This window comes from Pongo pygmaeus, chromosome 6 (genome assembly GCF_028885625.2).
Source record: "Pongo pygmaeus isolate AG05252 chromosome 6, NHGRI_mPonPyg2-v2.0_pri, whole genome shotgun sequence".
In the NCBI taxonomy this organism is placed as follows: Eukaryota; Metazoa; Chordata; class Mammalia; order Primates; family Hominidae; genus Pongo; species Pongo pygmaeus.
In genome coordinates this window covers 39354088-39379923 of record NC_072379.2, presented here as the reverse complement: position 1 = coordinate 39379923, position 25836 = coordinate 39354088, and the positions used below count along the sequence as shown (strand labels likewise).

General features: G+C 44.4%; 1 protein-coding gene across 17 annotated transcripts in view; it reads right to left on the bottom strand.

Moving 5' to 3' along the window:
- Nucleotides 1–25836, bottom strand: part of TNS3 (tensin 3) — a 308196-nt gene that overhangs the window by 12279 nt on the left and 270081 nt on the right. For all 17 annotated transcript variants that reach the window (XM_063667331.1, XM_063667329.1, XM_063667338.1 and 14 more), the window contains 7 exons: nucleotides 17367–17538; nucleotides 15485–16119; nucleotides 14721–14807; nucleotides 9615–9746; nucleotides 6275–6370; nucleotides 5372–5449; nucleotides 4499–4576 (listed from right to left, as the gene is read on the bottom strand). In XM_063667331.1, the coding sequence (XP_063523401.1) occupies nucleotides 4499–4576; nucleotides 5372–5449; nucleotides 6275–6370; nucleotides 9615–9746; nucleotides 14721–14807; nucleotides 15485–16119; nucleotides 17367–17538 (1278 nt within the window). The remainder of the gene's footprint in view (nucleotides 1–4498; nucleotides 4577–5371; nucleotides 5450–6274; nucleotides 6371–9614; nucleotides 9747–14720; nucleotides 14808–15484; nucleotides 16120–17366; nucleotides 17539–25836) is intronic.

Genomic DNA, 25836 nt, shown 5'->3' with positions numbered 1-25836 from the left:
AAGAACATTGCACATCCAGGAGTCTAGGACTCTAAGTGAATTAGGACAGCAGATGAAGTTCAGTTTAGGAAAGAAAACTCACTAAATTGCTGGAGGCCATCAGAGATTGCAATAGTTCCACGTCTTGCTACAATGGTTGTTCTGCACTGATTCTAAACACCTGCAGCCAATCCTCCAGGTGAAGACGACACTAGCTGAGGGGTGGTCACTGTGACAGCCTCACTCCTCTGGTGACAGATCTGCTGTCCTGGTTCCGTGGCTTGGAATCGCGGTTAATGTAATGGACAGCAGACATTCGCAGCTCTCAATGTGTTTTAGAAGTGAGATTTTTAAAGGAAAGAAGTTCAAGGCAGTCATAATTTAAGCTTCATATATAAATGCCCAACTCAGATGATCAGATACAAACTCAAAGTTCTGAATGAAGTCTTGACTCTAAGAAGACCCACCCTTAAAAAAACATTTGGAGTTATTGATACATTTCATATGTAATTTTAAAAGATGGAAGTGCACCTAAAAATGATGTCAGGATAGAAGAGAAAGTTTTAATATCTAAAAACAAGTGCTATTAGAATGCACTGTTATGATCAACTAAATTCATTCAATTCATTTATTAATTTCACACTTACTGGGTGAATGCAGGATAACTAAGAAGCTTAAGGAGAAAAGTTAAATTGCGTGTGCCCTGGTGCTACCATATAGGGCTGAATGGGCAGGGCTGTGTCCCTGAAACGATATGGGCACGGCTGGACATGGGAGCTGAAAGCCAGACCTAGATCTGCCATTCAGGAGCCAGAGCTGCCACCTCGGGTCCTCTGTCTGTGACAGGGGATGACAGGACACTACAACACATGACCTGCGGGTGAAGGGGAGGAGCCAATAAGCTGGGCAGGACAAGTGCTCTGTGCCTGTTGCTATCACCGTTCTTCTGCGCTTTCTTGAACACTGCCAATGCATAAGTTGTGATTTTAAAACCACTAATTAAAGGTTTTCAAAATTTCAAATACATTTTTAAAAGGTGCAACTGAAACAAATAAATTCATCAGAGTGGAGCTGGTTTTGCAGCCCTGTCTCCTCAGTTGAGAGTGAGTGAGGTGCTCATCAGAGAGGTCTACAGTAAATTCCTGCATCCTTCTGGGCACTTCACTGGGACCCACAGACTGGGTCCACTGTTACTTTAAGAGAAGAAAGCTAAGAACCATGATGGGCTCCAGGGACTCCCTAAAACAGATTTAGGGGCTGCAGCCCAGGACCAGCCCAGGCCCCTCACAAGGGAAAGGGTGAGGCCGGCTTCCCAGGAAAGGCCATTCTTCTTGGGCCAGAAAAATGCTCCCAAGGCATTTTCAATGTCCTATTCATTTAATCTTTTCAACTGCTATGTGTGGAAATATTATTATCCCCACTGACCAGATACAAACCTCAGGTCTGCATGGCTAAGTGATTTGCCAAAGATCAAAATCCTGTGTGGCAGAACATGGCCAGATCCATGACCACAGCTACACTTTTCATTTTGGAGCTTCGAGTTTTAGCACACTTGCAATTTGGGGCAAGTTATTTTCACCTTTGTTTTAGCCATAGATACGTTATCCTATAAGGAGAGTCTAAAATGACTTAAACACTATAAAATTCCATTCAAAACAGAGTAATTTTACTTCAGCTTGGTAACAGACACAGTGATGTATAATTTTACAGAGAAAAGCTACATAGAAATTGTAAAGGAAATAAGAAAATGCCTATACATTTCATACACCTTCATTGTGGTGTTACACCCGTAAACTACTCTGCAGATATGAGGTACAGAATGGAGGTATTTCTAGTCCAATCTTCTACCAGACTCAGAAATTCCCTCCCCAACATTTCTGACAATAAACATCTACCTTGCATGAAAAACTTAAAACAGTTTTGAAAGTCAAGGTTTGAAAGTCAGCAGGCCCCACTGTCCTCTCTAGCTGTGTCCCTCCCTCACGGCCACAGAATCACAAAAGCCCTATGGTGTGTGGTTTGTTTACAACCTTCTTAAAATGGGGCCACTGCGACTGCATCTAATGCTGCAAAAGTAACCTGGCCTGGAACTAATAAGCGATTACAGAAAGATTGCTGGATACAAGGTTAATGTGCAAATGGTCAATTGCTTTCCTACAGACCAGCAATAAACAAGTAAAATTTGAAATTAAATACACAATACCATTTACAGTAGCACCTCCCAAAAACTACTTACATATAAATCTAACAAACTATAGACAAGATCTATATGAGGAATACTATTAAACTTTGATGAAAGATACAAAAAACTAAATAAATGGAGAGATAGTCCATATTCATGGACAGCAGGACTCAACTTCTGCCAAGATGTCAGTTCTTCCTAACTTCATCTATAGATTCAATGCAATCTCAATAAAAATCCGAGCAAGTTATTTTGTGGATATTGACAAAGTGATTCTACAGTTAATACAGAAAGGCAAAAGACCAAAAATAGCTAACACAATATTGAAAGAGAAGAGCAAAGTTGGAGGACTGACATTATTTGACTTTCAGGATTACTATAAAGCTAAAGCAATCAAGAAAATGTGATATTGGTGAAAGAACAAATAGGTCAATTAAAGAATTCGAAAGTAGACCCACATGAATACAGTTAACTGATCTTAGACAAAAGAGCAAAGGCAATACAACTGCAAAAAGACAGATTTTTCAACTGGTGGTACAGAAGCAACTGGATATCTGCAGGCAAAAAAATAACAAATGAATCAAGACACAGACCTTACCTCCTTCACAAAAATTAACTTAAAACGGATCATAGACTTAAAGGTAAAATTTGAAACTATAAAATCTAGCTGGCCTTGGGTTTGATGGTGACTTTTAAGATACAATACCAAAGTCACAATCCATAAAACAAGAAATCAATAAGCTGGATTTTATTAAAATTAAAAATTTCTGCTCTGTAGAAGAATGAAAAGGCAAGCCATGAAATGGAAGAAAATATTTTCAAAAGGCCTATCAGGTAAAGGACTAGTGTCTAAAATACACAAAGAACTCCTAAAATTTAACAATAAGAAAACAAAAACCCAATTAAACAAACAAGCCAAAGGCCTCTATGGACACCTCACCAAAGAAGATATACAGATGGTAAATAAGCATATGAAAAGGTGCTACACATCGTAAGTCATCAGAAACAATGAGATACCACTACGCTACTGTTAGAAAGGCCACAATCCAGAACACTGGCAACACCAAATTCTGGCGAGGATGTGGAGCAACAAGAACTCGCATTCATTGCTAGTGGGAATGCAAAATGGGACAGCCACATTGGAAGACAGTTTGCCTGTACCTTATAAAACTAAACACACTCTTACCATACAAACCAAGAATGCACTCCTTGGTATCTACACACAGGAGTTGAAAACTTATATCTACTCAAAAACCTGCACATGGGTGTTTAGAGCAGCGTTATTCATTACTGCCAAAACCTGAAAGCACCCACGATGTCCTTTAGTAGGTGAATGGGTTACTAAACTGGTACACCCAGACATGGAAATATTTGCTGCCAAAAAAAAATGAGCTATCAAGCCATAAAAACACATGGAGGAAACTTAAATGCATATTACTAAGTGAAAGGAGCCAACCTTAAAAGGCTATGAACTGTATGGTTTCAACTATATGACAATACTGGAAAAGTTGAAAATATGGAGACAATAAAAAGATGAGTGGTTGCTTGGGGTTGGTGGAGGAGGGAGAACGAACAGAAAGGGCACAGAGGATTTTTAGGGCAGTAAAACTATTCACTATGATACTGTAACGGTGATTACCTGTCATTATGCATTTGTCCAAACCCATAGAATGCATGACATCAAGGTGAACCTAAACATCAAGTCCCTAAACTAGGGACTCAGGTGACGAGGCTGTGTTAATGCAGGTTCATCAGCCATAACATGTGCACCACTTTGCTGGGGGATGTTGACAGCACGGAGGCTATGCATGTATATGGTGTATCTCTGTACCTTCTTCTCCATTTTGCTGTGAATCTGTCACTGCTCTAAAAAAGAAACTCTATGAATACATTTTTTAAGTGACCTGCTCTGTCTGGTGAGCTGGGTCTTGGGTGTTGTATGTCTCACTGGGGTTGCTGGCAGTGTGGGTCAAATCGTTGATTCATGTCAAGTGACTTGTTGAGTCATGTCTCTGGAACATTTTTACATTTACAGTTGCCTAGACAGATCACCCACATCCTGTCTTACTATATTTTCCCCCAAACTAAATCCAGGGCTTGACATTTATTTCACTGAATTTAGCCTTGCTCGAGTTAGACCGGCCCATGAAGCCCTTGTTGATGTCCCAACAACTGCACCCCACCTAGCTCTGTGCAAGCTTCTATAAAAGGAAACCTCCTTCACGGCTCACAGAAAAGAAAGGAAACCTGAATACTGAAAGTGCAAAAGGAAGTTGTGTCAGTGAGTCCTTTTTCTCCCCAGTCGCCAGATGTAGAAATGGAGCTGCATTTACTGACCTGCCCCCTGCTTCAACAGCTCAGCTGCTGAATTGGCTGCCGTTTGGGGAGAACTTTCTGCTATTTCCTCCAATGGATCTGTAGGAAGGGGCAAGAAAATACAGAAATGAGTCCTGCTCCTGAACAAGAATCCTCATGACAAAGTTAGACAATTTGATGACAGAATTCCCAGATGGTGACATGCAATGGTTTTGCAGAGTCAACAGTTTCTCTTTGGGACAATAATCCGGCCCATAGAAACCATGATCACATTCTGAACAAAAGTAGAGATGACAAGGCCTAACAAAATATTTTTCTAATCACCGAATTAGTCATATGAACAATGACACTTTGAAAAGGAAATCACATTTACCTATATATTAAGTTAGACCATTTTTATGTGAAGTTGTGACTGCTTAGGAAAGTGGGACATACGGTCACATTGCCCTGACATGCTGTGGGTGTTATTTAATTTCGTTATGGATATTGTTTAACAAACATAAAAGTAAAAAGAACAGTGCATCCATCATTTAAGTTCAACAACATCAACATTTTGCCCATTTTGTAGAAACGTAAAAATTAAATGTCAATGACCCTGAAGCCTTCTTTGTCTGAGGGTTTTACATTTTTAAACTACAGAATCTTTGCTCTATAGAAATCTTTCATCAAAATCCATGATGTAAAGCTACCTGGGAGCTGTCAGTGAAGCAGAATCTCCTCTTCTCTCCTTGATTTGGATGAACTCATTGGCCTTTTCTTGGGTTCAACCAAGAGAATACGAAAAAACTTCCAGTCTTATTATTTTTCTCAGTGAATCTTTATGGATCTCTAAAACCGGTGGCCTTGACTGCAGACAACCTACACAGAGCCTGACTAGCATTGAGGACCTCTTACCTCTCTCTGGGATAAGCAGCTTGCACGGCAAGGCCAAGGGCGTGATGGAATGCTGGCACACCAAGGCCGTCAGGCTCCCTGCAAAGTGGACAGACAGCAAACAAGAGTCAACAACTGCTGTAGGTGTTGTGTGCTTAGCCAGTTTATCAGCTGGAATGAAACGGATGCAAAGGCTGAACCCTTATGTTTTTAGCAACTGGTATGTTAGAGTAGTGTGCAGCTTTGTGTAAAACTTCAAAGAAGTATAAAGTTCCACAAGACAGTTGAGAGGTAAGTAAATGGAACTGTTGATCATTCTTATCATAGACACATCATTACCAAATTATAAAGACTAAAGCATACAGTTTGTTGGATCTTGAATCAGGAGGGTTGACATCAAGCCAACTCCAACTTTAACCATATATATTACCCCTGCACAATGCTTCTTAACAAAGCTCTAATAACAATGATGCCTAAGGCTATACTGTGCTTCGTGTGGATTGCTCAAGTCATCTTTCCAACAAGCTCGTGAGGTAGGGAAGGCTCCCAATTTGCAGAGAAGGGAGGGTGCTCTGTTGGGAGCTCTGTGCTGTTCCTTGTGCTGTGGGATAGGGTCACGCTGGAGCTCCAACCTTCTCAGGACTTATCTGCCTGCCAACTAGGACAGAATCTTATTGACGTCTGTAATTCCTACTTCTGATATGGTGCTTTTCATTTGTTTGGTTTTGACAAAGCTTTTAAGAACAACTTCAAATCTAGTTTATCTTAAAGATAATAATTCAGATCAGCGGGATTTCAGAACTGGGGACTGAAATATGAGTAAACCACCACAAGAGTGATGGTCCCAAATCTCAGGCCGGTGAGCAGAGGGAATCCAGGCCTCAGGAGTTCAGAACATTGACAGCAACCTCTCAAGCAACTCACCAAAATACGGTTCATTCGAGCACCCTTTCAACCGCACTCCCTTCGGGGTACACTCGATCAAAAAGTGCCGGACGAGTTCATTGGCCAAATCTCCAGCTGTGGCAAGAAATTTAAAGAAAGAAGAATTTTTTGAAAATGGGAGCATGGGAGAATTCAATAGAACATAAAAGCCAGGAGCTACAGTTGAAAAGGCTCTTCTCTGAATACGAGTCCAGCCACTGCAAAAGAGGCTGCCAAGAACCATCTTCGTCCTAGGAATGGTAGCGGGCTGCAAGATAGCTGGATGAGCACAGGCTAGGCCAGATACAGGGCAGGAACCCTTGCAATGACAGTGTGGGGGCTGGAGAGGTCCCTTGGGGGAGGCCCTCAAACATTCTGCAAGAATCCCCAATGAAGGGAATGAGCTTGCAGCTAAGAAAGAGGATCATGAATCTCCAGCTGAATCCCCTCCCAAAGATGAGAGGTGAGAAAGGCTCAGACACAAAATGATACCTATAATGAATCGCTGAAAAGAGCTGGAAGGAGGTCAGTCTTCTGGGTGGGATTTAACCAGGAGCCTGGATCTGTAAAACCTTCCAGAAAGCAAACACTCAGCTGCACGGGAGCAGCACTCTACCACATTGCTATTAATAGTAAACAGTACATCTGCTTTAGGCCAGCCCATGAGTCCAAAGAGAAAACACATCATAAAAAGCCACTGAATGGCAAAACTGTCTGAGAGTGGAAAAGTACAAACACCATAACCAAAAGAACAAGAAGTCACTGCCCTATGCTAATGAGTCCAACAGACCTTCACAGTGTGCTGTATTTCTGTGATCCAGTGCTTCCTTCATCACCCTCCAGTGGGGCATGTCCACCTAAACTTCTATTTCTGGTGTTGGAAATCTCCTGGCAGCAAGACCCACTGGAGTTGGGCTTGGTCCCCAGTGCCTTGCCCACAGTAGGCTTCCAAAAGATGTTTATAAGCATGACAAATATCACTGTGTCAGCATTTCACAAGGGCAGTAAAGCTTGCAGAAAAGGAAATATCAGATTCCATAAAAGGTTGTGTTGAATTAAAGCGGGATAAGAACATATTGCCATTCAGTTGTGGGAGGAAAATGATGCCTGGCTTCCAAACTGAAGGGAACACCAAGCGTGGGTCTGGATTTCACTTGTGAGAAATGGTTCAGTGGGAAGTCCTTCTGGCCAGGGCTCTCTGGAGAACAGCATCCAGAATGTCCCTAGCTGTCCCATCTCCTGTTTACTGGAGGTGGTACGGTGAATGGCTGTGGCTCTTTACGACCTGGTAAACTCTGCTCAAATCTGTCCTTGGATTGTGAAATCCGAATGTCAAATCCAGGGGCAGGATGAAGACACAGCAGCCAGATAAGATTTCACCCAGAGGGCACCAACAATGCTGGGTTTCCTCAAGTCTGCTATTCTAATATCCCCTATTTTGTTCCTTTCATCTTAAGTTTGAGTCCAAAGTCTGTCAGAGAGGCAGGATGCACGCACAGAGGTAAAAACAGTCATATACTGTCATCTAGATTCCAAAAAGATAATGCATGCGGAAATGTTATTTGTCCTTGCTTTAAAACTTTACACGGAAACCAAGGAGCCAACCAAAACCATCCATCATTCCTGCTCTCCCAATCATCTCTCATCTCTGCAGACTCGCCAGATGCTCTCGGTCCTGCGACCCTCTTTCCTGCCATCATCATTATTCAGTTTCAGTCCTCAACAATCAGGTCTAATTCAGCTCTCCAGCTACAAAAGCCCTTATCTCCACTCAGAAATAGCATCTTGTTGGGCTTCTTATGCTGGAATTCTGGATGCTAGAATATCCTACTTTTCAAGAATTATCTGTTCTTTCTCCCCTACACAACGCCTTTTCTCTACTTCGCTTCAGGACAGTCAGTATCCACAGGCTTCGGGGCTGAGCTTTGACTGAGCCCCGGGTCTTTCCCAGCCTCACTCCCCACCCCTTCCACTCTCACACCATTACCTGTGACAAAATGAACCCATCTATGTTTCCTGGAAACGCTACAGCCCTGCCTGAGGCTGGACCTCCTGGTAGCCAAATTATACATTCCACAGGGTGTAACTCCAAGGCGATTTTCTCCAGGAAGCATGAAGCAGAGGTTTCATCCAAGGATTTGGAAAAATCCTCTCAGGTATTAGGCACAGAGCATGAGTGAACCAGGTGGGGGTCTCACTTTTCTGTAAACACAGGGAGTTTAAAATCCGAGCTGCTTCTGATTTCCCCACTCCTAGTGAGTCAAGTTGTCCTTACTGGGAACCAACGACCTGCAATGTCCCCTCAGCCCACAATTTCCATTTGGGGAGACAGAGTGAAAGAATAGCTTCCCTTTCCTTAGTCTAGTCTGCGGCATGGTAGCACACAAAGATGAGTATAATGGGGCAAAAAGGGCAGGGGGAGAAAAAAAAAAAGAATAAACTGAAAATCAAGTGTCCACCAACAATAGAATGGATCAATTGGCTGTAGGATTTTCATAAGATGGAAAGTCAGAACTTCCAAAGAGAACAACAGCTACAAGCAATCTTAGAAATATGATCAGTGGATGCTGGTGAGGTTGTAGAGAAAAATGAATGCTTTTGCACTGTGGGTGAGAGTGTAAAATAGTTCAACCATTGTGGAAGACAGTGTGGTGATTCCTCAAAGACCTAGAGGCAGTAGTAATACTATAGGACCCAGCAATCCCATTACTGGGTATTATACCCAAAGGAATAGAAATCCTTCTATTACAGGTTGGTGCAAAAGTCATTATGGTTTTTGCCATGACTTTTAATGCAAAAAGGATTCAGGCAGGCATAGTCCTTTACCTGCATTAGAGATCATCTCATGAGTCTAGGCTTATTCTAGTATCACTTTTAATCCATCTAAAAATACCCTACTGGGTATAGATACAAGAATAGTGCTCATAGTATGCTAGTTTTCATATAAAAGTGTGTATTTGCCTGCATTTGGACAGGTAACCAGTGAAAAGACACACACGAATCTACTCCAGATGGTTGCCCAAGGGAGGTGACAGGGTGGTGAGGTGGGTGGAGCCGAAATGGAAGCAAAACGGGCTTAGTGGATGCCTTATCCTATGGTTCTAATTTTTGAACAATGAAACGGATTACCTATTCAAAACAAAAGAAAATAAAATTAACAAATTAATGTTCTTTCTTAAATAAGGTGAAAACTTTGTAAAATATACCTGAAAAAATAAATATTAAGAATAAAATTTGTGAATATTGTTAAAGTCATCTTTTATTTTATTAGCCTAAAAATAAACCAACAGAGTTTCTCTGTGGATGAGCTGAACAGATCAATAGGGAGTGGTAACCTTACCTTTCTTGTTCAGCTGCAGGACTGAAGGTGGGGGCGTAGCCACCTTCATGGCCAGGCCATAGGCCCCTCGGAAGGAATGGCTGTCTCGAACGATGAATGAGCCTGGCTCCTTGTCCTTCAACATGGCGATGGCTGGAGAAAGGGAGGAGAAAGACAAGAACGTCTGCCGGGTGGACAAAGGTCTATGCCCACTCACAACCTTGGGTAGGTCCTCTTCCCCTTACTCTTTTTGCAAACTGGATCAGTGGGGACCTGGCCGGGATCCCCCTGCTTGGCTGGAAGAACTACGTGTCCATGCAGTTGAGGGACCTTCAGGGAGGTCTCTGTGGTGTCCTGTATGTTTCATGGGTGGGCCTGCCTGTTGAGGAGGCAGAAAGGACAGGAACATCCCTCTCTTTAGCTAGACTGAGGTGCCGGGCACTGCCCTGTGGGCTGCCCATGGAAAAACACAGGATTTCTGTTAATCCCACAACACCTGTGATGTCCAAATGATGGTCCCCACCTGACAGCCCAGGAAACCGAGGCTCACGCTGAGTAAGAAACAAGACCAGATCCAAATATACACAAAGGGGAGAAACAGGCAGTGGGAGGGAGGCTGTCACAGCACACCCTGCCGCTGCTTGGACGTTGCCCCCTGTGGCATTTTTCTTAAAGATTTTAGAACATGAGAACATAAACTCTTTCAACAGCATAAAAGGAAAGAAATTGTTTTTTGGTTGGTTTTTTTTTTTTTTTTTTTTTTTGAGATGGAATCTCGCTCTGTTGCCCAGGCTAGACTGCAGTGGCATGGTCTCGGCTCACTGCAACCTCCACCTCCTGGGTTCAAGCGATTCTCCTGCCTCAGCCTCCCAAGTAGCTGGGACTACAGGTGCGTGCCACCACATCTGGCTAATTTTTTGTATTTTTAGTAGAGATGGGGTTTCACCATGTTAGCCAGAATGGTCTTGACCTCCTGACCTCGTGATCCACCCGCCTCAGCCTCCCAAAGTGCTGGGATTACAGGTGTGAGCCACTGCGCCCGGCCAGGAAAGAAGTTTCTAATTACACTTTCTGAGGATAGAAAGGGCATACTCAAAATGTTACTGAAAATTTAATACAAATTCCAAGATTCCCCAAGGAAGTAACAAAAACCTGGCCTGCAGGTGGCCCCCTATCCCGTGGCTCCATGGCTGATGTGGCCAAATGAGCCCAGCCTGGATAGGGCTGCGGACACGTTCTCCATGTGCCCCCCAACCCAGGGCCTCGCACAGTGGGTCACCCAGCTTCCCTGGTGAGGCTGGTAGGCATTCAGCTAATCATAATCATTGCTTCAAAAAATCTCTCCCCTTCATGGCCAAAATCTGGCGTTTCCAAGAAGAGGGAGTTGGTTAGGGTAATAGTAACCTCAACTTGATACTGCCCAGACAAGCCAGAGTGTTCCCTGATAACTAGACTACATCTCGGAATTTCTTTTCTAGACATTTACTCTTTATTTTAAAAAGGGGGGAAAACTGGGGATTTAGAGTATAAAGTTATACATAATTACAGCCATGGAAATGCTGCCTTTCTGGAATGCCAAAGGCTCTGTCTGGAAGCGATCAGGGCACAGAACATGAACCAATAAGTGGTGGGATACCCCCGGCATGCCTCAGTAAATACCTCCATGGCGCAAGCCCACAGAGGCCCCTTATGTGCCCCCAGGCCTGCCTGGACCCACAGCCAGGGCATCTGTCTGGCCACAAGATGAAACGAATGGTTTCTTTTACACATTTTTCAATGCCCTGCACCGTGGCCCTGTGTACAGGATGAGGGCACCGGGAGGAGCTCAACAAGCCCCTGGGGATGAAGCAGGAGCTTCTAAACTGCAGTGGGAAGGATAGGCAGGAAAACACAGGCAGGCTCACCGTGCATGCCCGAGACTGCTGGTAGCTCCAGCCAGGCCTGCAGCCGCCCACGCAAGGGACCCAGGGCTGGGAGGGGGGGCCCCTCCTGGGGCAGGGCACAGGCCCTGGGAATAAACCCTGAATTCCGGTGCATGTTTTCTCACAGCATAGTCTATAAACTTAGGGGCTGAACATGCATGACATTTTTTCAGTTTTTAATTTTTATTTTTTTGAGACAGGCTCTCTCGCTCTGTTGCCCAGACTGAAGTACAGTGACACAATCATAGCTCACCACAGCCTCAACCTCCTGGGCCCAAGCGATCCTCCCACCTCAGCTTCCTGAGTAGCTGGGACTACAAGTGTACACCACCACACCCAGCTAATTTTTTAAAATTTTTGGTAGACACTGGGTCTCACTATGTTGCCCAGGCTGGCCTTAAACTTCTGGGCTCAAGTGATCCTCCCACCTCAGCTGCCCTAAGTGCTGGGATTATAGGAGTGAGTCACTGCGCCGGGACTACTTTTTTGTTTTTTCTAAGTAGGACAAAAGATCACTTACATTTTGTTTCAACTGTGATATACCTCAGAGCTTTTCTTTTTGTAAGTCATGGTTCTACTTCCCTGTGGTAAATAAAGTGTAGAAGCCTCACGGGACAGAGACTTTGGGCACATGTGGATGGCAGTGGAGGGAACACGGGCTTTGCTCCGACCAGTTCTCCCCAGGCCAGGAGGGAAGCCCCAGCTGCCAGGCTGCAGGGGTGCAACGGGGCTGTGCTCTCCTGCACAGGCAATGGGAGTAAGAGGAGAATTTTAGACCCGCTGTTTTTCCATACAGAAGTAAGCTGAGGAGCCTGGTGTGCTGAAGTTGGAAAAACTAGCGTCCACACACTGCACACAGCAGCTGCGTGCTCCACCCTGGCACTGGCATCGCATTCCTCACCTGGAGACGGGGATGGGGAGAGGGGAGGCAAGTGAGTCTCCTCTCACCTTCTCACACTGTCTCGCCCTGCATCTGGAGAAGCATCTGGAGAAGCAACACCCCAGAAGTACAACTGGGACAGTAGTACTTAATTTTGATTTTACTTTAAGGTCCTCTTTTCCTCTTGAGGTATTTTTATGTTAGCTTTAGGAAACCTCAAGGAATTAAGTATGTGACAAATTGCACTCCCAAAGAGGCTATCTGGGTGTTTTTTTTCCTCCTGCATCACCCTGAAATGTCATTGTAGCTTTTCTAGAAAAAGGCACATCTGACAGTTAAAATCCAAATAAATGACACCCAAGGGCAGCCTTCCACTATTTGGAGACTCTGCCACAGGCAGTAGAAGGATCGTCTGCACAGGTCTCTTCTATATAAAATATGTAGAAAATGAAGGTTATCCTTTTAGAGCTCAGCTGGAAAAACCAACACTCGATGCACATGTTGGCCATCCTGAGATGGGGTCCTCCCAGCAAACCTTCTACAATGTGTGCTGAAGACCAAGCACATGCCAACTACACGTACTGCACATCCACATCCACTTATCCTGCATCTACCAGGCGCCAGCAAGGGCAGGTACCTTCCACATGGCACCGCTCTCAGCAACCCCCGACGGCAGGCTCGAACCTTGCTACCCTGCCGAGGAAGCCAGTAGTGCACTCCAACCCCAATCTGTCTGTTTCAGATCCCCCCTGCTACAATGACATTGCACAATGAGAGAAGGTGGCATCCAGCCCCACACATCGCCCTGCTCTAGAAGACGGCGCCAATAGAGTGGAAGGGTCTGTGCAGAATCTCTTAGGTGCTGGATAGGCACCTCTCAGTCTGGCCAGCTGGAGGAGGTGCCGAGGCACTGGGGGCCACAGTCATCGGGATTCTTGAGACACAAGCAGGGCCTGGGTGGTGACAACAGGCACACAGCATCCGGCCGCAGAGGGGCCCTCGGCCATGGTGAGCAGTGTTTCACAAAGGCCAATTCAGGCAAATGAAGGTCTTTCCAGGCCACGGGTTTTTTTTCTCTCTCTTCCACTTAAAATGACAATCGCTTCTTTGAGATCATAAGAGATGCACATTCTTACCATTTCTATCATCTACATAACTGAATAGCAGAATTTCAGTGGAGAGCTGGACAGAGCTATTTTTCTGCCACTCAACTATTCATTTCTATGCATTCCTGAGGCATCTTCATAAGGAGAGAGCTTGATTTTCTTCTGAAGTTGAGATAAAGAGGCACAGAGGAGCCAAGTGGGTCTCTTGCTGACTGCAAGCAGCTTGTCATTCCTCACCGCTTTAAACTAACCCATTCCCTCTTTCACTCCAGCCTCCACCAGGTGGCCACCGGGATTCACTTTGGCTCCTAGGAATCCTGACTCCGTCTTCCAGGCACTGGAGGCATGGCCCTGCCCTGCCTTGCCAGTCACACACCATCTCTTCCGAGGTATATCCCAGAAGCAACAAACTATATGCACTGCCAAAATGAGGTATCCAGAGGAAGGTACACTCAGCTGAGACACAGCATCCAGGGAGGAAGGCCATCCCACAACCGAGGGAAGCACCTTATGAATTCTGCTCATTGCCCAGGGGCTGTCTCCAAGCAGGGCTGCCCAGAAGAGCTTGCTAGCCGTCCTCTCCCACATCTCTTCTATTCATGCTCTGGTAAAAAGTGATGCTCAAAATATTCAAATATTCATTGCTCAAAAATTAGTATTAATGATTTCAAATTTTAAAAAAAAGCCTGACATTGTACCAAGCAGAGAGATGCTCTGCCTGGTTTGTGTGTGAGGCATGTGGTTAAGTCCACAACCGGGTCTCATTATTAAGTGCTTATGTAGGTGTTCACGAACACACAGTGTCCCTGACTTCTCAGAGCAGGGCGTCTCTCCTGCTTCCTCACCCTGTCCTCTCTGGTTTCATGGAGATGCAGGAGAGTGTGTCTCCTCCTCACAGTCAGCAGTTGTGGGCTGGTATCACTGGCAAGCCACTGGCTGGTGCAAGCAGCCAGAAATTACACCCTATACACTGGAATGCTCATGGCTGGGGCCCATTCCTCACCAACTCCCTCATTAGTAGTGAGTTTTCCCCTATAAAAACTTAAAGGTTGTAGCATGTCCCCAGGAGGCATGGAATAACGTGTGGGCCCTGCTCAAACTCAATCCATACGAAGGCCACGGCTGCCCGATGTTCCCACCGCAGGGCCCATCTTCACGCAAGGCAGTGAAGCGGGCACTAGGGCAGATGCCCAAGGAGGCCCTCATCCTCCCCACATACCTTGTTCTCTTGAAATATCCGCCTTGTACCAGAACTTGGAAGTGTCTTGAACAAATTTCACGATCACAAGTTTATCACCTGGACTATCTGTAAAGCAAAATTTAAAAACGGTGACCATGATGGGCACTTTTCTTCTTGCAACCTCTCATCTGCTGTGATCCCAGAAGTCCAAATCCCATGCCAAGGGCAAGCAAGCCAGGGATGTTCTAAGGAAAGGGAATCCTGCCTTTGAAATGACTTGAGTTAGAGGAGGCAGTGACTGTTTTATAACACAAAACAAAACAACAGGATGCTTGGATTGGGTCTTTGCAATACATTTTAAGAATACATAGGAAGGTAGCGAGGAAAGAGAGGGTAAGGTTGGTGTTGTTTAACCCATAGACCACACTGTTTCTTATGCACTTGAAATATTTCATAATGACGTTTCGGATGAATTAATTTAATTTGACAAGGAATTTGTTATTTACAAAAAGCCATGTTCCCAAGTGAAACGGAAAGTAGAACCACTGCAAATATCTGCACTTTCTACAACTGGAAGGAATCCAAGGTGGCCAAACACAGAAGCCAAGAAGAGTCAATGAAAAGCCTGGGCCAGTGCTTGATTTTGGACAAGGAAAATGGAAAAGTACCCCAACGGCTCTGGATTTTCTCTCCAGGTGCCCGGCCCAGCACTAGAGATGTGCCAGCTCAGCTGCAGGTCTGAACCCTTCCCTTCCCGAGTGAATGGAGAGAGGGGCCCTTCCACCCTCTGGAAACACACCTACCTGGCAGAGGTGAGGCCGCTTCTGAAGCCTTGGAAAAGTCAGGAAGGACATTTGGGAAGGGGATACTGATGGTGCTCCCGCTGTGCGGGCTGGAGAAGCCACTGGAGGAGGCGCAGACTGAGCCCAAAGAACGATCCCCCTCCGAGGCCCGCTTCTTCTCAGGGAGGGGCGGCTGCCCAGGCAGGGTCACGCCCTGGCCCTGCAGACCTAGGCTGTGGTGGCTGCTGTGTGCAGGTGCCACCGTGAGAAAGTTGTGGGACAGGAAGCCATTGTCGGCAGCCCCTGTCGCTGTCAGCGGGATGCTGGGGGTCGGTGACGCTCCACGAGAATTGGCCAGCAAGGCCCCCAGGTCCTCCTCGGGCGGAAGGCCACTTCCCACTGGGGTGGTGCCGAAGCCCAGGAAGGCCTGGCTGCTGGGAGGCGCCAGGGAGTCCGGTGGCTCTGCTAGGGACAGCTCATGGCTGTGGAAAGGAGCCTGGAGCTCTGACGGCGGGAAGCAGGACAGCACTGGGGAGTCCTTCCTGGTACCGGAGAACTCAGCGCTGAGGGGACTTCCGGTGGGCCGGCCGCTCCCCAGCAGGGAGACCGTGGGCTTGGGGCTGCTCTCCACCCACTGGCGTTCTGCAGAAGAGGAGCTGTTCAAAAGACAAGCCGACCAAGACAGCATGTAAGGTACAAAGAGACACCTGAAGACCAGCAAGCGTCACCCACACGGGAAGACAGGGATGGGCAAGTGGGTGCTGAGGCCCTCCAGGCAGCACAGGAGGTATTTTCCAAAACATGTACACTAAGGCCCTCTCTGAGCTCACGCTGCCTGCCTTTCAAGCCCCCACTTCATGCCTGGATGCTGCAGCCCGCATGAGGGCACCCAGGGGAGCCGCCCCATGAAGGCCTCCACATGCGCAGATGCTGCTTCCTCGGCCCCTGCGCCTTCCCTCCGGCATCTTCACCGGGTCAAGGCCCTTTCTTCCTTTAAGACGCAGCTCAGCTGTGCACCCACTGGGAAGCCTTTTCCCAGCCCTTGGCCAGCACCTGTGGCCACATACACGTGTGCCCTCGGGAATAGAAATGCCCTCCCGTCTTGTCCCACAGCACTAGGCAGGGATGCCACCCACATTCATCCCCGGCAGCGGGGCCGTTGGTTCACTGTGGGTGCCCTCCTCCTCGCAGCATGATCCCTCTGCCCCATCTCCTTTATCTGCCAGACACACCACCAGTCCTCAATCCACGCTTGCTAGATGAACCAGCTGATTAACGGATACCACAGAGACTACTGGAAATTACCAACCACTTATGAGTACGGAAAGACAGCTAAAACCACACCACGTGACGCACGTATTTCACTGGCAATGGAACACTCATGGTTACAGAGTCTATGTGTAATGTCCTTAGATGAGGGCTCCTCTTTTATTTTAAGGAGAACAGAGGTAGAATTTAAAAAGTTAAATAGGGAGCTACGTGTTCATACAACAAAGCATAAAGAAACTTATTCCTACTCTGAGCAAGAGGAATGGTCTCTCATATGAATTTCCTCAGGGGTAGTATCTTTGTGAAGCAGAAATAGGCCATTTTTCCCTGTTAATACCCACCCCCTCCCACCCTCAGATCTTTCTGTAAACCAGAAGCCCTCTAAGACTGATTTTGCCTCTATTTCCTGTATGTCCCTATATTTTCTCATATGTCACCACATACACCTGTCCCCGGCGGTAGCAGTGTCGTGCACACAGCCCTGGTCCCCTGCCCCGCCCCATCTTCAGGCCAATCCCTGCCTGGTCTAGCTTCAACTTCTCTGAAGAGCGAGCCCCCGCTGGTCCCACACGCCTCTCAGCATTCTGGGTCTTTAAGGGGAACTTGTGCCAAGTTTAAAGATCCATCTTCTTACCTCTCTCTCCTCTGCCCGGGGCCATTGCTGGAAATGGTGCAGGAAGAAGCAAAAGCTTGCTGAAAGGAGGGCGTCGAGGACGCGTCAGCCCGGAGCATCGTGGATTTGGGTCCGATGGGGCTCTCTGACATCCCCACAGCGTGAGTGAGCGTCTCAGGGCAGCCTCGTGGTTCTGTAGCGGGAACACAGAAAGCACAGAGACCTCGGTTGTAGGACTGGAGAAGTCATAATCTCTGCTGCTTTTGCATGTTCCACAAGAAACAGTGTTGACTTTGAGGCTTTCTGTCATCCATGGCCATACTGAATATGACATCACTACCCGTAATAGGCTGGAGGAGGCGGCCAGCCCTACACCCACAAGCATGGGTTTATTCTCACCCATCACTGTTCCCAAAAATAAAGCAACCTAATTCAGTCCCCGCCAGTGTCCAGCCCATTACCACGAGCTGGTCAGCTCTGGCATCCCTGCGGTCATGTGAGGAGATGCACATTGGGCCCCCTGGGCTGGTCCTCCCAACCCCATCCCCCACAAAGGCTGATGTCCTGTAACGTACTCTCCACCCCATGATCTAGGCTGCACCTCACTTTAGAATCGGCATGGCCTTTCCTCTGCAAACCAGCAGGCGACTTCTCCCCATAAAGGCCATAAGTGCAGGCCCTGCGGCAGCCGGGCGGCCTAGGTGTCCTCCACCTTCCTTTGGTCCCTGCCCTCCCCAGCTGGTAACTGGGACATCAACATTGAGCACTATGAGGGTGCAAACCCATGCTGGTGCTTTCCAGGTCAACCCCGCTGCTTCAAAGGCCACACCGTGGGGTGCAGAAGTCGCCCTCGCAGGTGGGCCAGAACGCAAACCTGCTTGTGTCCCATGCCTGAGCCCAGGCACATTCCTCTGACGGAATTTCTGTTTCGCTTCTTGCCCAGCAGCTGCATTATTTCTGGATATTTAAAACATCTTACTTTTTTTTTTTCTTTTTTTAAACCAGGCTTCAAGAAATGGACAAATCTACCATGGTCAATAAAATAATATTATTAGAAATACTGATCATTTTGTTTTCTGTTTCAAAACTAGTGAGGATTGATAAGAGAATATTAATGTAGGAAAAAAGCCCATATTATTCATTTCCTGGAGAGGGTATTGAAATTTAGAGATTTCCAAATGATGCTGTTTTCCCTACAACTCACAGGACTATCACCTCACATGCTTGAAATACGTGTTATTTTAATTATACTGAAAAAAAGGCTACCTTCTTTACCCTTCAAATGAAAACCAATAATAAAACTGAATACCAGAATCACACTTTATAAAAATGACATTTACTAAGAATACTCTGAAAGGAATTATCAGCAACTTATGTGATTTCTGAAGATGAAATATCTAGGGGGTTTTCATTAATCCAGGTGCCAATGAGCACTGGTCTGTGGATTATTCAGACCAGTGAGGAATTATATCCAAAAAAGCAAGGGAAAGCCCTGACCAGTCAACTAAATTACCTCCACATACAGGATGTAATATCCTGGTTTTTAAAAAAAATTCATCTCTACAGAATTTGCACTATCAACTCACAAATGGAATGCACTTCACTCCAATGAGGTAAACAAGCTCCATCTCTACCAAGACAGAATGAACATTCTAAAAATTATATGGTATCCCCACATATGTGAAGTGAAGCACTTTTTCGATCACACATGTCATTTCAATATGAATTAAAAATTACTATTTTTATTTAGCACCAATTATTTTCCTAAGGAAACCTTATAGATTTTTGTTTTTTTTTTTTTTGGAGACGGAGTCTGGCTCTGTCGCCCAGACTGGAGTACAGTGGCGCGACCTCGGCTCACTGCAAACTCCGCCTCCCCCGTTCACGCCATTCTCCTGCCTCAGCCTCCCGAGTAGCTGGGACTACAGGTGCCTGCCACCACACCCGGCAAATTTCTTTTTGTATTTTTAGTAGAGACAGGGTTTCACCATGTTAGCAAGGATGGCTACGATCTCCTGACCTCGTGATCCGCCCGCCTCGGCCTCCCAAAGTGCTGGGATTACAGGCGTGAGCCACCGTACGCGGCCTAGATTTTTAAAATATATTAATCAGCACACAAAATGTCTGGAGTTATGCCTAAATTAACAACTATCCTAAGTTATCTAATAGATGTTGGTAGACAAAAAGTGAACTTTAAATGTTTAATTTTTCATGAAACTTTAAAAACCACACCTTTATATATTGAGGTATAACTAATATAAAAAAACTGGATATGCTTAAATAATTCGGTCAGTTTGTCATATGTAAACGTCCATGAAACCATCATCATGATCGAGATAATTAACAGTTACATCATCATTCCAAGAGTTTCCTCCAGCCCCTTCTCTTGCTCATCTGGTTTATGTCACTTCACTTTAGTGTGCATTTCCTAAAATTCTACGTGAATAAAATCATTCATATAAACTTTTTTCCTCTGACTACTTTCACTTAAGAAATTATTTTGAGATTCCACCACATTGTAGAATGTATACATAGCTCATTGCTTTTCAAAGGTGAGTACTTTTCCGTTGAATGGACATATCACATTTTCTCTGTCCATTTACCTGTTGATGGACACTTGGGTTGCTGTCATTATGGGGCTGCTACATATAAAGCTGCAATGAATATTCTTAGACACTTTTTTTTTGTACTGACATATATTTTCACCTCTTTTGGGTGAATACCTAGGAATGGAATGGCTGGACCATATGGTAAGTGTCTATGTAACTTTTTAAGAAAATGCAAAGCTGCTTCCCAGAATACTTGCAGCATTTCACATCCCCACCATCAATCCTGCCCCTACTTAGTATGGTTGGCATTTTGAATTTTAGCCATTCTAGTGCTGGTATAGTGGTATAACACTGTGTTTTTAATTTGCAACTTTATTAATTACTAATGATGTTGAACATATTTTGTATGCTTATTTATAGGCATTTTTATGTGTTCTCTGGTAAAATGTTTGTTCAACTCCTTTTCCTTTTTTTCACTAGGTTGTTTGCTTTCTTAATACTCAGTTGTAAGAGTTCTTTATATATTTTAGATGCAAGTCCCTTGTCATATATATGATTTGCAAATATTTCCTCTGAGTCTGTTGTCTGTGCATATATTCACTTAAGAATCTTTTGAAGAACAAAATCTTGTAATTTAAGTCCAGTTTATCAATTTGTTCTTTTAGGAATAGTGTGTTTGGTGTTGTATCTAAAATACTATCTGCCTAATCCAGTCACAAAACATGTTTTTCTGTTTTCTTCCAAAAGCGTTATAGTTTTGGAAGAAACTATAAACATAAGCGCTGATCCATTTTCAGTTAATTTTTACACATGGTGTGAGGCATATATATCAATAAAGTTTAGTTTTTTAAATATGGATATCCAATGGTACCACTACCATTTGTTGAGACTATCTGTTCTTCATAGATTGCTTTTGTAATTTTATCCAAAATCAGCAAAATATTAAATCCATCTAGGTTATTTTTCATTTCAGACATTGGAGTTTCTCTCTCCAGTGAAGTTTGGTTTGGGTCTTTTTATATGTTCCACGACTCTACTTAACTTTTTGAACACATTAAACATAGTTAAAATAAATGCCTTAATGTCCTTGTCTTAATGTTCATAATCTTAACATTAGTTTTGTGTCCTCATTAGTTTTGTTTTGGTTTCTCTCTTAACTATATTGCTATTTTCAGGCTTCTTTGATTGCCTGGTAATTTTTTATTGAATGCCAGACACTGTGATTTTATGTTTTTGAGTGCTGGGTATTTTTGTATTCTTATAAATGTTCTTGAACTTTATTCTGGGATGCAGTTAAGTTGCTTAGAAACAATTTTACCTTTTTGGGTCTTGCTCTTCACATTTGTTAGGAAGGCCTGGAGTCATGCTCCATCTAGTGTGAGTTATCCCCCACTACTGGGCAAAACCCTTCCGTATATTACTCAATGCCCAGTGAATCTTGATACTTTCCTCTCTTGCTTGTGAGAACAGGCACTCTTCCCAGCTTTGAGTTAGCACTGGGTTAGCCTCTCTTTCCAATCTTTTCATTTGGTTCTTTCCCTGGCCTTCAATGTCCCTAATGTCCTCCTACCCAATGCTCAGCTGAATACGTATGGCAGATCCTCTGCAGATCTCCAACAGCTCTCTCTCTGTTCAGCCTTCTCTCCATCCTGCAAGTCACTGTGGTCCCCTGGAGTTTCAACTCCAAATGCCCAACTCAGAGTCTCCCAGATTCTGCGTGAGTTTCCTCTCCCTGACTTACACCTGGAAACTTTCTCTAGGTAGTAAACTGGGACAACTATACCATCACTATGTTTGTTTCTTACTTTTCAGGGATCGTTGTCTTTCACTGCCTGATGCCCATTGGCTTGTAAGCCATTATTTCATATAGTTCGTCCATTTTTTGTTTGTTCAGTCAGGATAATAAATCAAGTCTCTGTTACTCCATCCTGACCTGAAGCATACATCTCTAATCTTTCATATTTAAAGATGAACAATTCACTGAAATTAAAGTTAACATCAATTATTCAATAATTATAAATTATTGAAAACTCTGTAAGTTAATATCCCCAACACTTAGAGTATTTGAAATGAAAAAGAGCAAAAAAACATATGCTATGAGAGTATGTTTAAAACATAACTGTGGAATAATAAAAATAGCTCAAGATTTGGAGCCGGAGGTTTGTGTTTGAATTTAAAGTAATTTGTTTTACCTTTCTCAGTTTACCACCTCACCTATAAATAGGATTAATACTGCTACCCACCACAGAGGGTTCATTAGTAGGCTAAAAGGGAGGATGAATAATTTACACAAACGTTTGATGTTATGGCTAAATAGAAAGAGGTTAAACATATGTTTATCCAGTGAGGTAGAAGAAGCCAGAATGTTAGACTGTTCACTGCAGGTCCTCAAGAAAGGTGGAAAAGCATGCTTATCAACAATCTTGGAGACATTACAATCTGTAAACCCTTATCTATCAAAGATTGCCACATCAGCTGCATCAGCTCAAAGCCAGCACTAGAAAGAGAGAGCATGTTAATTTTCAGTTACAGTGCAGGAGTTAAACTTCCACTAAGGACAATTATGAAAGCTACACAAAACACTAACAACAATAGTTTGAACCCATTCAGATCTCCCAAGGCAGCCAGGGCTTACTGGGCCAAAACCTCCAGGGAAGGGAGCAGGAGATTCATGGCCATTTTTCCTTCTCAGACATGGACCCGTTTGGAAGCATGTGGTATAGGGGCCATACACAAACTAGCAGTGGTAATCACACTGTTCTGGGGAGACAAAAGTTTGGATTCAGAGCTACCAAGGCACCAGTTCTGGAAATGCCAAGTCTCAGAGAAATGAGGACTGCCGAGACAGAGTCAACACTCTGAGCACATTTCCCCTCAAGGCATTTCTGAGTCCCAAGTGGTAGAGGTACAGGGCCCACGCCCAGTAACCAAGACAAAGCCAGCTGCTATGAAGCTAAAAAAGATCAGCAGGGATTGTGGCAGTCTCTTAGTGGATGCTAAGTAACCAAGAACAGCAGTTCAAGATGTACCTAGGGAGAGGGGCCTTTGCAAACACCACAAGCTTTCAAGGTGAGATCCTTGAAGGGCTACAAACTAGAAACAAGAGGACCATGACAGGATCTGACTAGGCAGCCTGGAAGAAAAATTATATCCTCTCTAAAGAACATGCCTCCCCCACCCAGAGCCTGACTTTGTCTATACTCTAAAAATACAGTATCAAACATTTAATTGTAAAAAATTGATCATCAATGCCAGGAAACATGACAAATGAAAATCAAGACTGCCACCACCCCACACACAGAAAAAACACCCACAGCTAGTTCAAAAATTGATGTTAAAAGCCACAGATATTAAAATAACTGAACAGAATGTTTAAGAAAGCAGAAGCAAAGAGAATTTCATCAAAGAACTGAAGTCCATTAATAATAATCAAATGATGTTCCCTGCCCTGTGTCCAAGTGTTCTGATTGTTCAATTCCCACCTATGAGTGAGAACATGCAGTGTTTGGTTTTCTGTCCTTGCGATAGTTTGCTCAAAATGATGGTTTCCAGCTTCATCCATGTCCCTACAAAGGACATGAACTCATTCTTTTTTATGGCTGCATAGTATTCCATGGTGTATATGTGCCACATTTTCTTAATCCAGTCTATCATTGATGGAAATTTGGGTTGGTTCCAAGTCTTTGCTGTTGTGAATAGTGCTGCAATAAGCATATGTGTGCACGTGTCTTTATAGTAGCATGATTTATAGTCCTTTGGGTATATACCCAGTAATGGGATCACTGGGTCAATAGTATTTCTAGTTCTAGATCCTTGAGGAATCGCCACACTGTCTTCCACAATGGTTGAACTAGTTTACAGTCCCACCAACAGTATAAAAGTGTTCCTATTTCTCCACATCCTCTCCAGCACCTGTTGTTTCCTGACTTTTTAAAAATCGCCATTCTGGGGGCAGGGGGAGGGATAGCATTAAGAGAAATACCTAATGTAAATGACGAGTTAATGGGTGCAGCACATCAACATGGCACATGTATACATATGTAACAAACCTGCACATTGTGCACATGTACCCTAGAACTTAAAGAGTGTGTGTGTGTGTGTGTGTGTGTGTGTGTGTGTATAGCGAGAGAGAGAGAGAGAGAGAGAGAATAATCAAATGGAAACTCTAGAACTCAAAACAAAATAAATGAAATTAAGTATTCAGTTCATGATTTTATCAGCAGACTAAACACAGCAAAAGAAATTGTGAGTGAACTGGGAGAAAAATAGGAAGAAAATATGCAGTCTGAAGCACAAAGAGGAACAAGACTGAGAAATACACAAAAGACAATAAGACACGAGAAATGATTCTTAAAAATTCTAACATACACATAATTGGAGTTCAAGAAGTGGTGGAGAAATTGAACGAGGCAGAGGCAATATTGGAAAATATACATCCTGATAATTTCCCAAAAGACTCAAGAAATCAAGCCACAAGTTAAAAAACAAAACAAACAAACAAAAAACCTAAGGAAGATAAATAAAAAGAAAATTACACACAAGCACTTAATAGTAAAACTTCTGAAAAATCAAATACAAAGTCTGAAACACAGTGCCTTGTCCATTTTGGGGGAAAGGATGGGACACCAATTTCTGCACTAATGTTTTCAACATTTAATCACATTTCCATTATAGAAAAGCCCAGTACTAATGTTCTGTTTGTATGAACATACTGTAAGACCCTTGGGAATGGTGTGTCTACTGCACCCAACTGTAAATACCATGACCATCTCAAGGCCAGGCCTGGCAAATGCTCAGTTTGTGTCATGAATACATGTGCACGTCTCCTGCTATGACTGACCTGTAAATCCCCAGAGCAGATGCAGTTGTGTGACTGACTGCCCCTCCTCCCAGTACGGCCCACAGGAAATGTTCTAAAGTAAGTGTTTGGTGAATTTATTATTTCTTTCTATTAAAGCTGGGATAGAAAAACAAAGATGCATGGAGTTTAAAATCATCCGTCTGCACCCTCACTTCTATTCCCAGTACTAAGATGACTTATCTCCATTTATGTTTGTCTGTATTTCTTTTCCATTAAAAATGTCTTTGCTGGGGCTGGGTGTGGTGGGTCATGCCTGTAATCCCAGCACTTTCGGAGGTGAGGCAGGCGGATCACCTGAGGTCAGAAGTTCAAGACCATCCTGGCCAACATGGTGAAACCCTGTCTTTTCTAAAAATACAAAAATGAGCTGGGTGTGGTGGTGCATGCCTGTAATCCCAGCTACTCGGGAGGCTAAGGAAGGAGAATCACTTGAACCTGGGAGGCAGAGGTTGCAGTGAGCTGAGATCATGCCACTGCACTCCAGCCTGGGCGAGAGAGCAAAACTCCGTCTCAAAAAATAAAAATTAAAAAAAAAAATGTCTTTGCTGGGCACCAGTTTTCCACTAACATGGCCTAGACCAGCGGGAGAACGGAAGAGAGAAACAAAAGCGAAACAGGGAGTGCTTGCATGTCCTGCTTGTGTCAGCCAGATGAGACCATGTGCAAATTACTACTGCATGGAGGAGCATATGAGGTGCAGCTTTTGAGCTGCAGGAGGACCCACAGGGAGACTTGCTTCATCTGGAGGGAGCTTCATCTGAAGGCTTCCTGGAGCAAGTGGCATTTGATGGATGCCATCCTGGAAGGATGGGTGGCATGCATTCTGACAAAACCACCTCATGGGTTCTTTGCTTATTGGGCAGGGGCCACTCCTGCCATTCACTGCTGTGTCCCCAGCACTGGGTTGGCACCTGTAGGAGCTCCAGGTCATTCACGTTATGAACTAATGAATGAACTAGCAAAGGCTTAGAGGTTAGAGGAAGAAGTTCAGAGCATGACGTGGAAATACTGCTCAGGTGTCTTGTTCAGAGGAGTAGGTGGACGGTTGGTTGATCAGTTCCTAGGGTCTCATGCCAAGAAG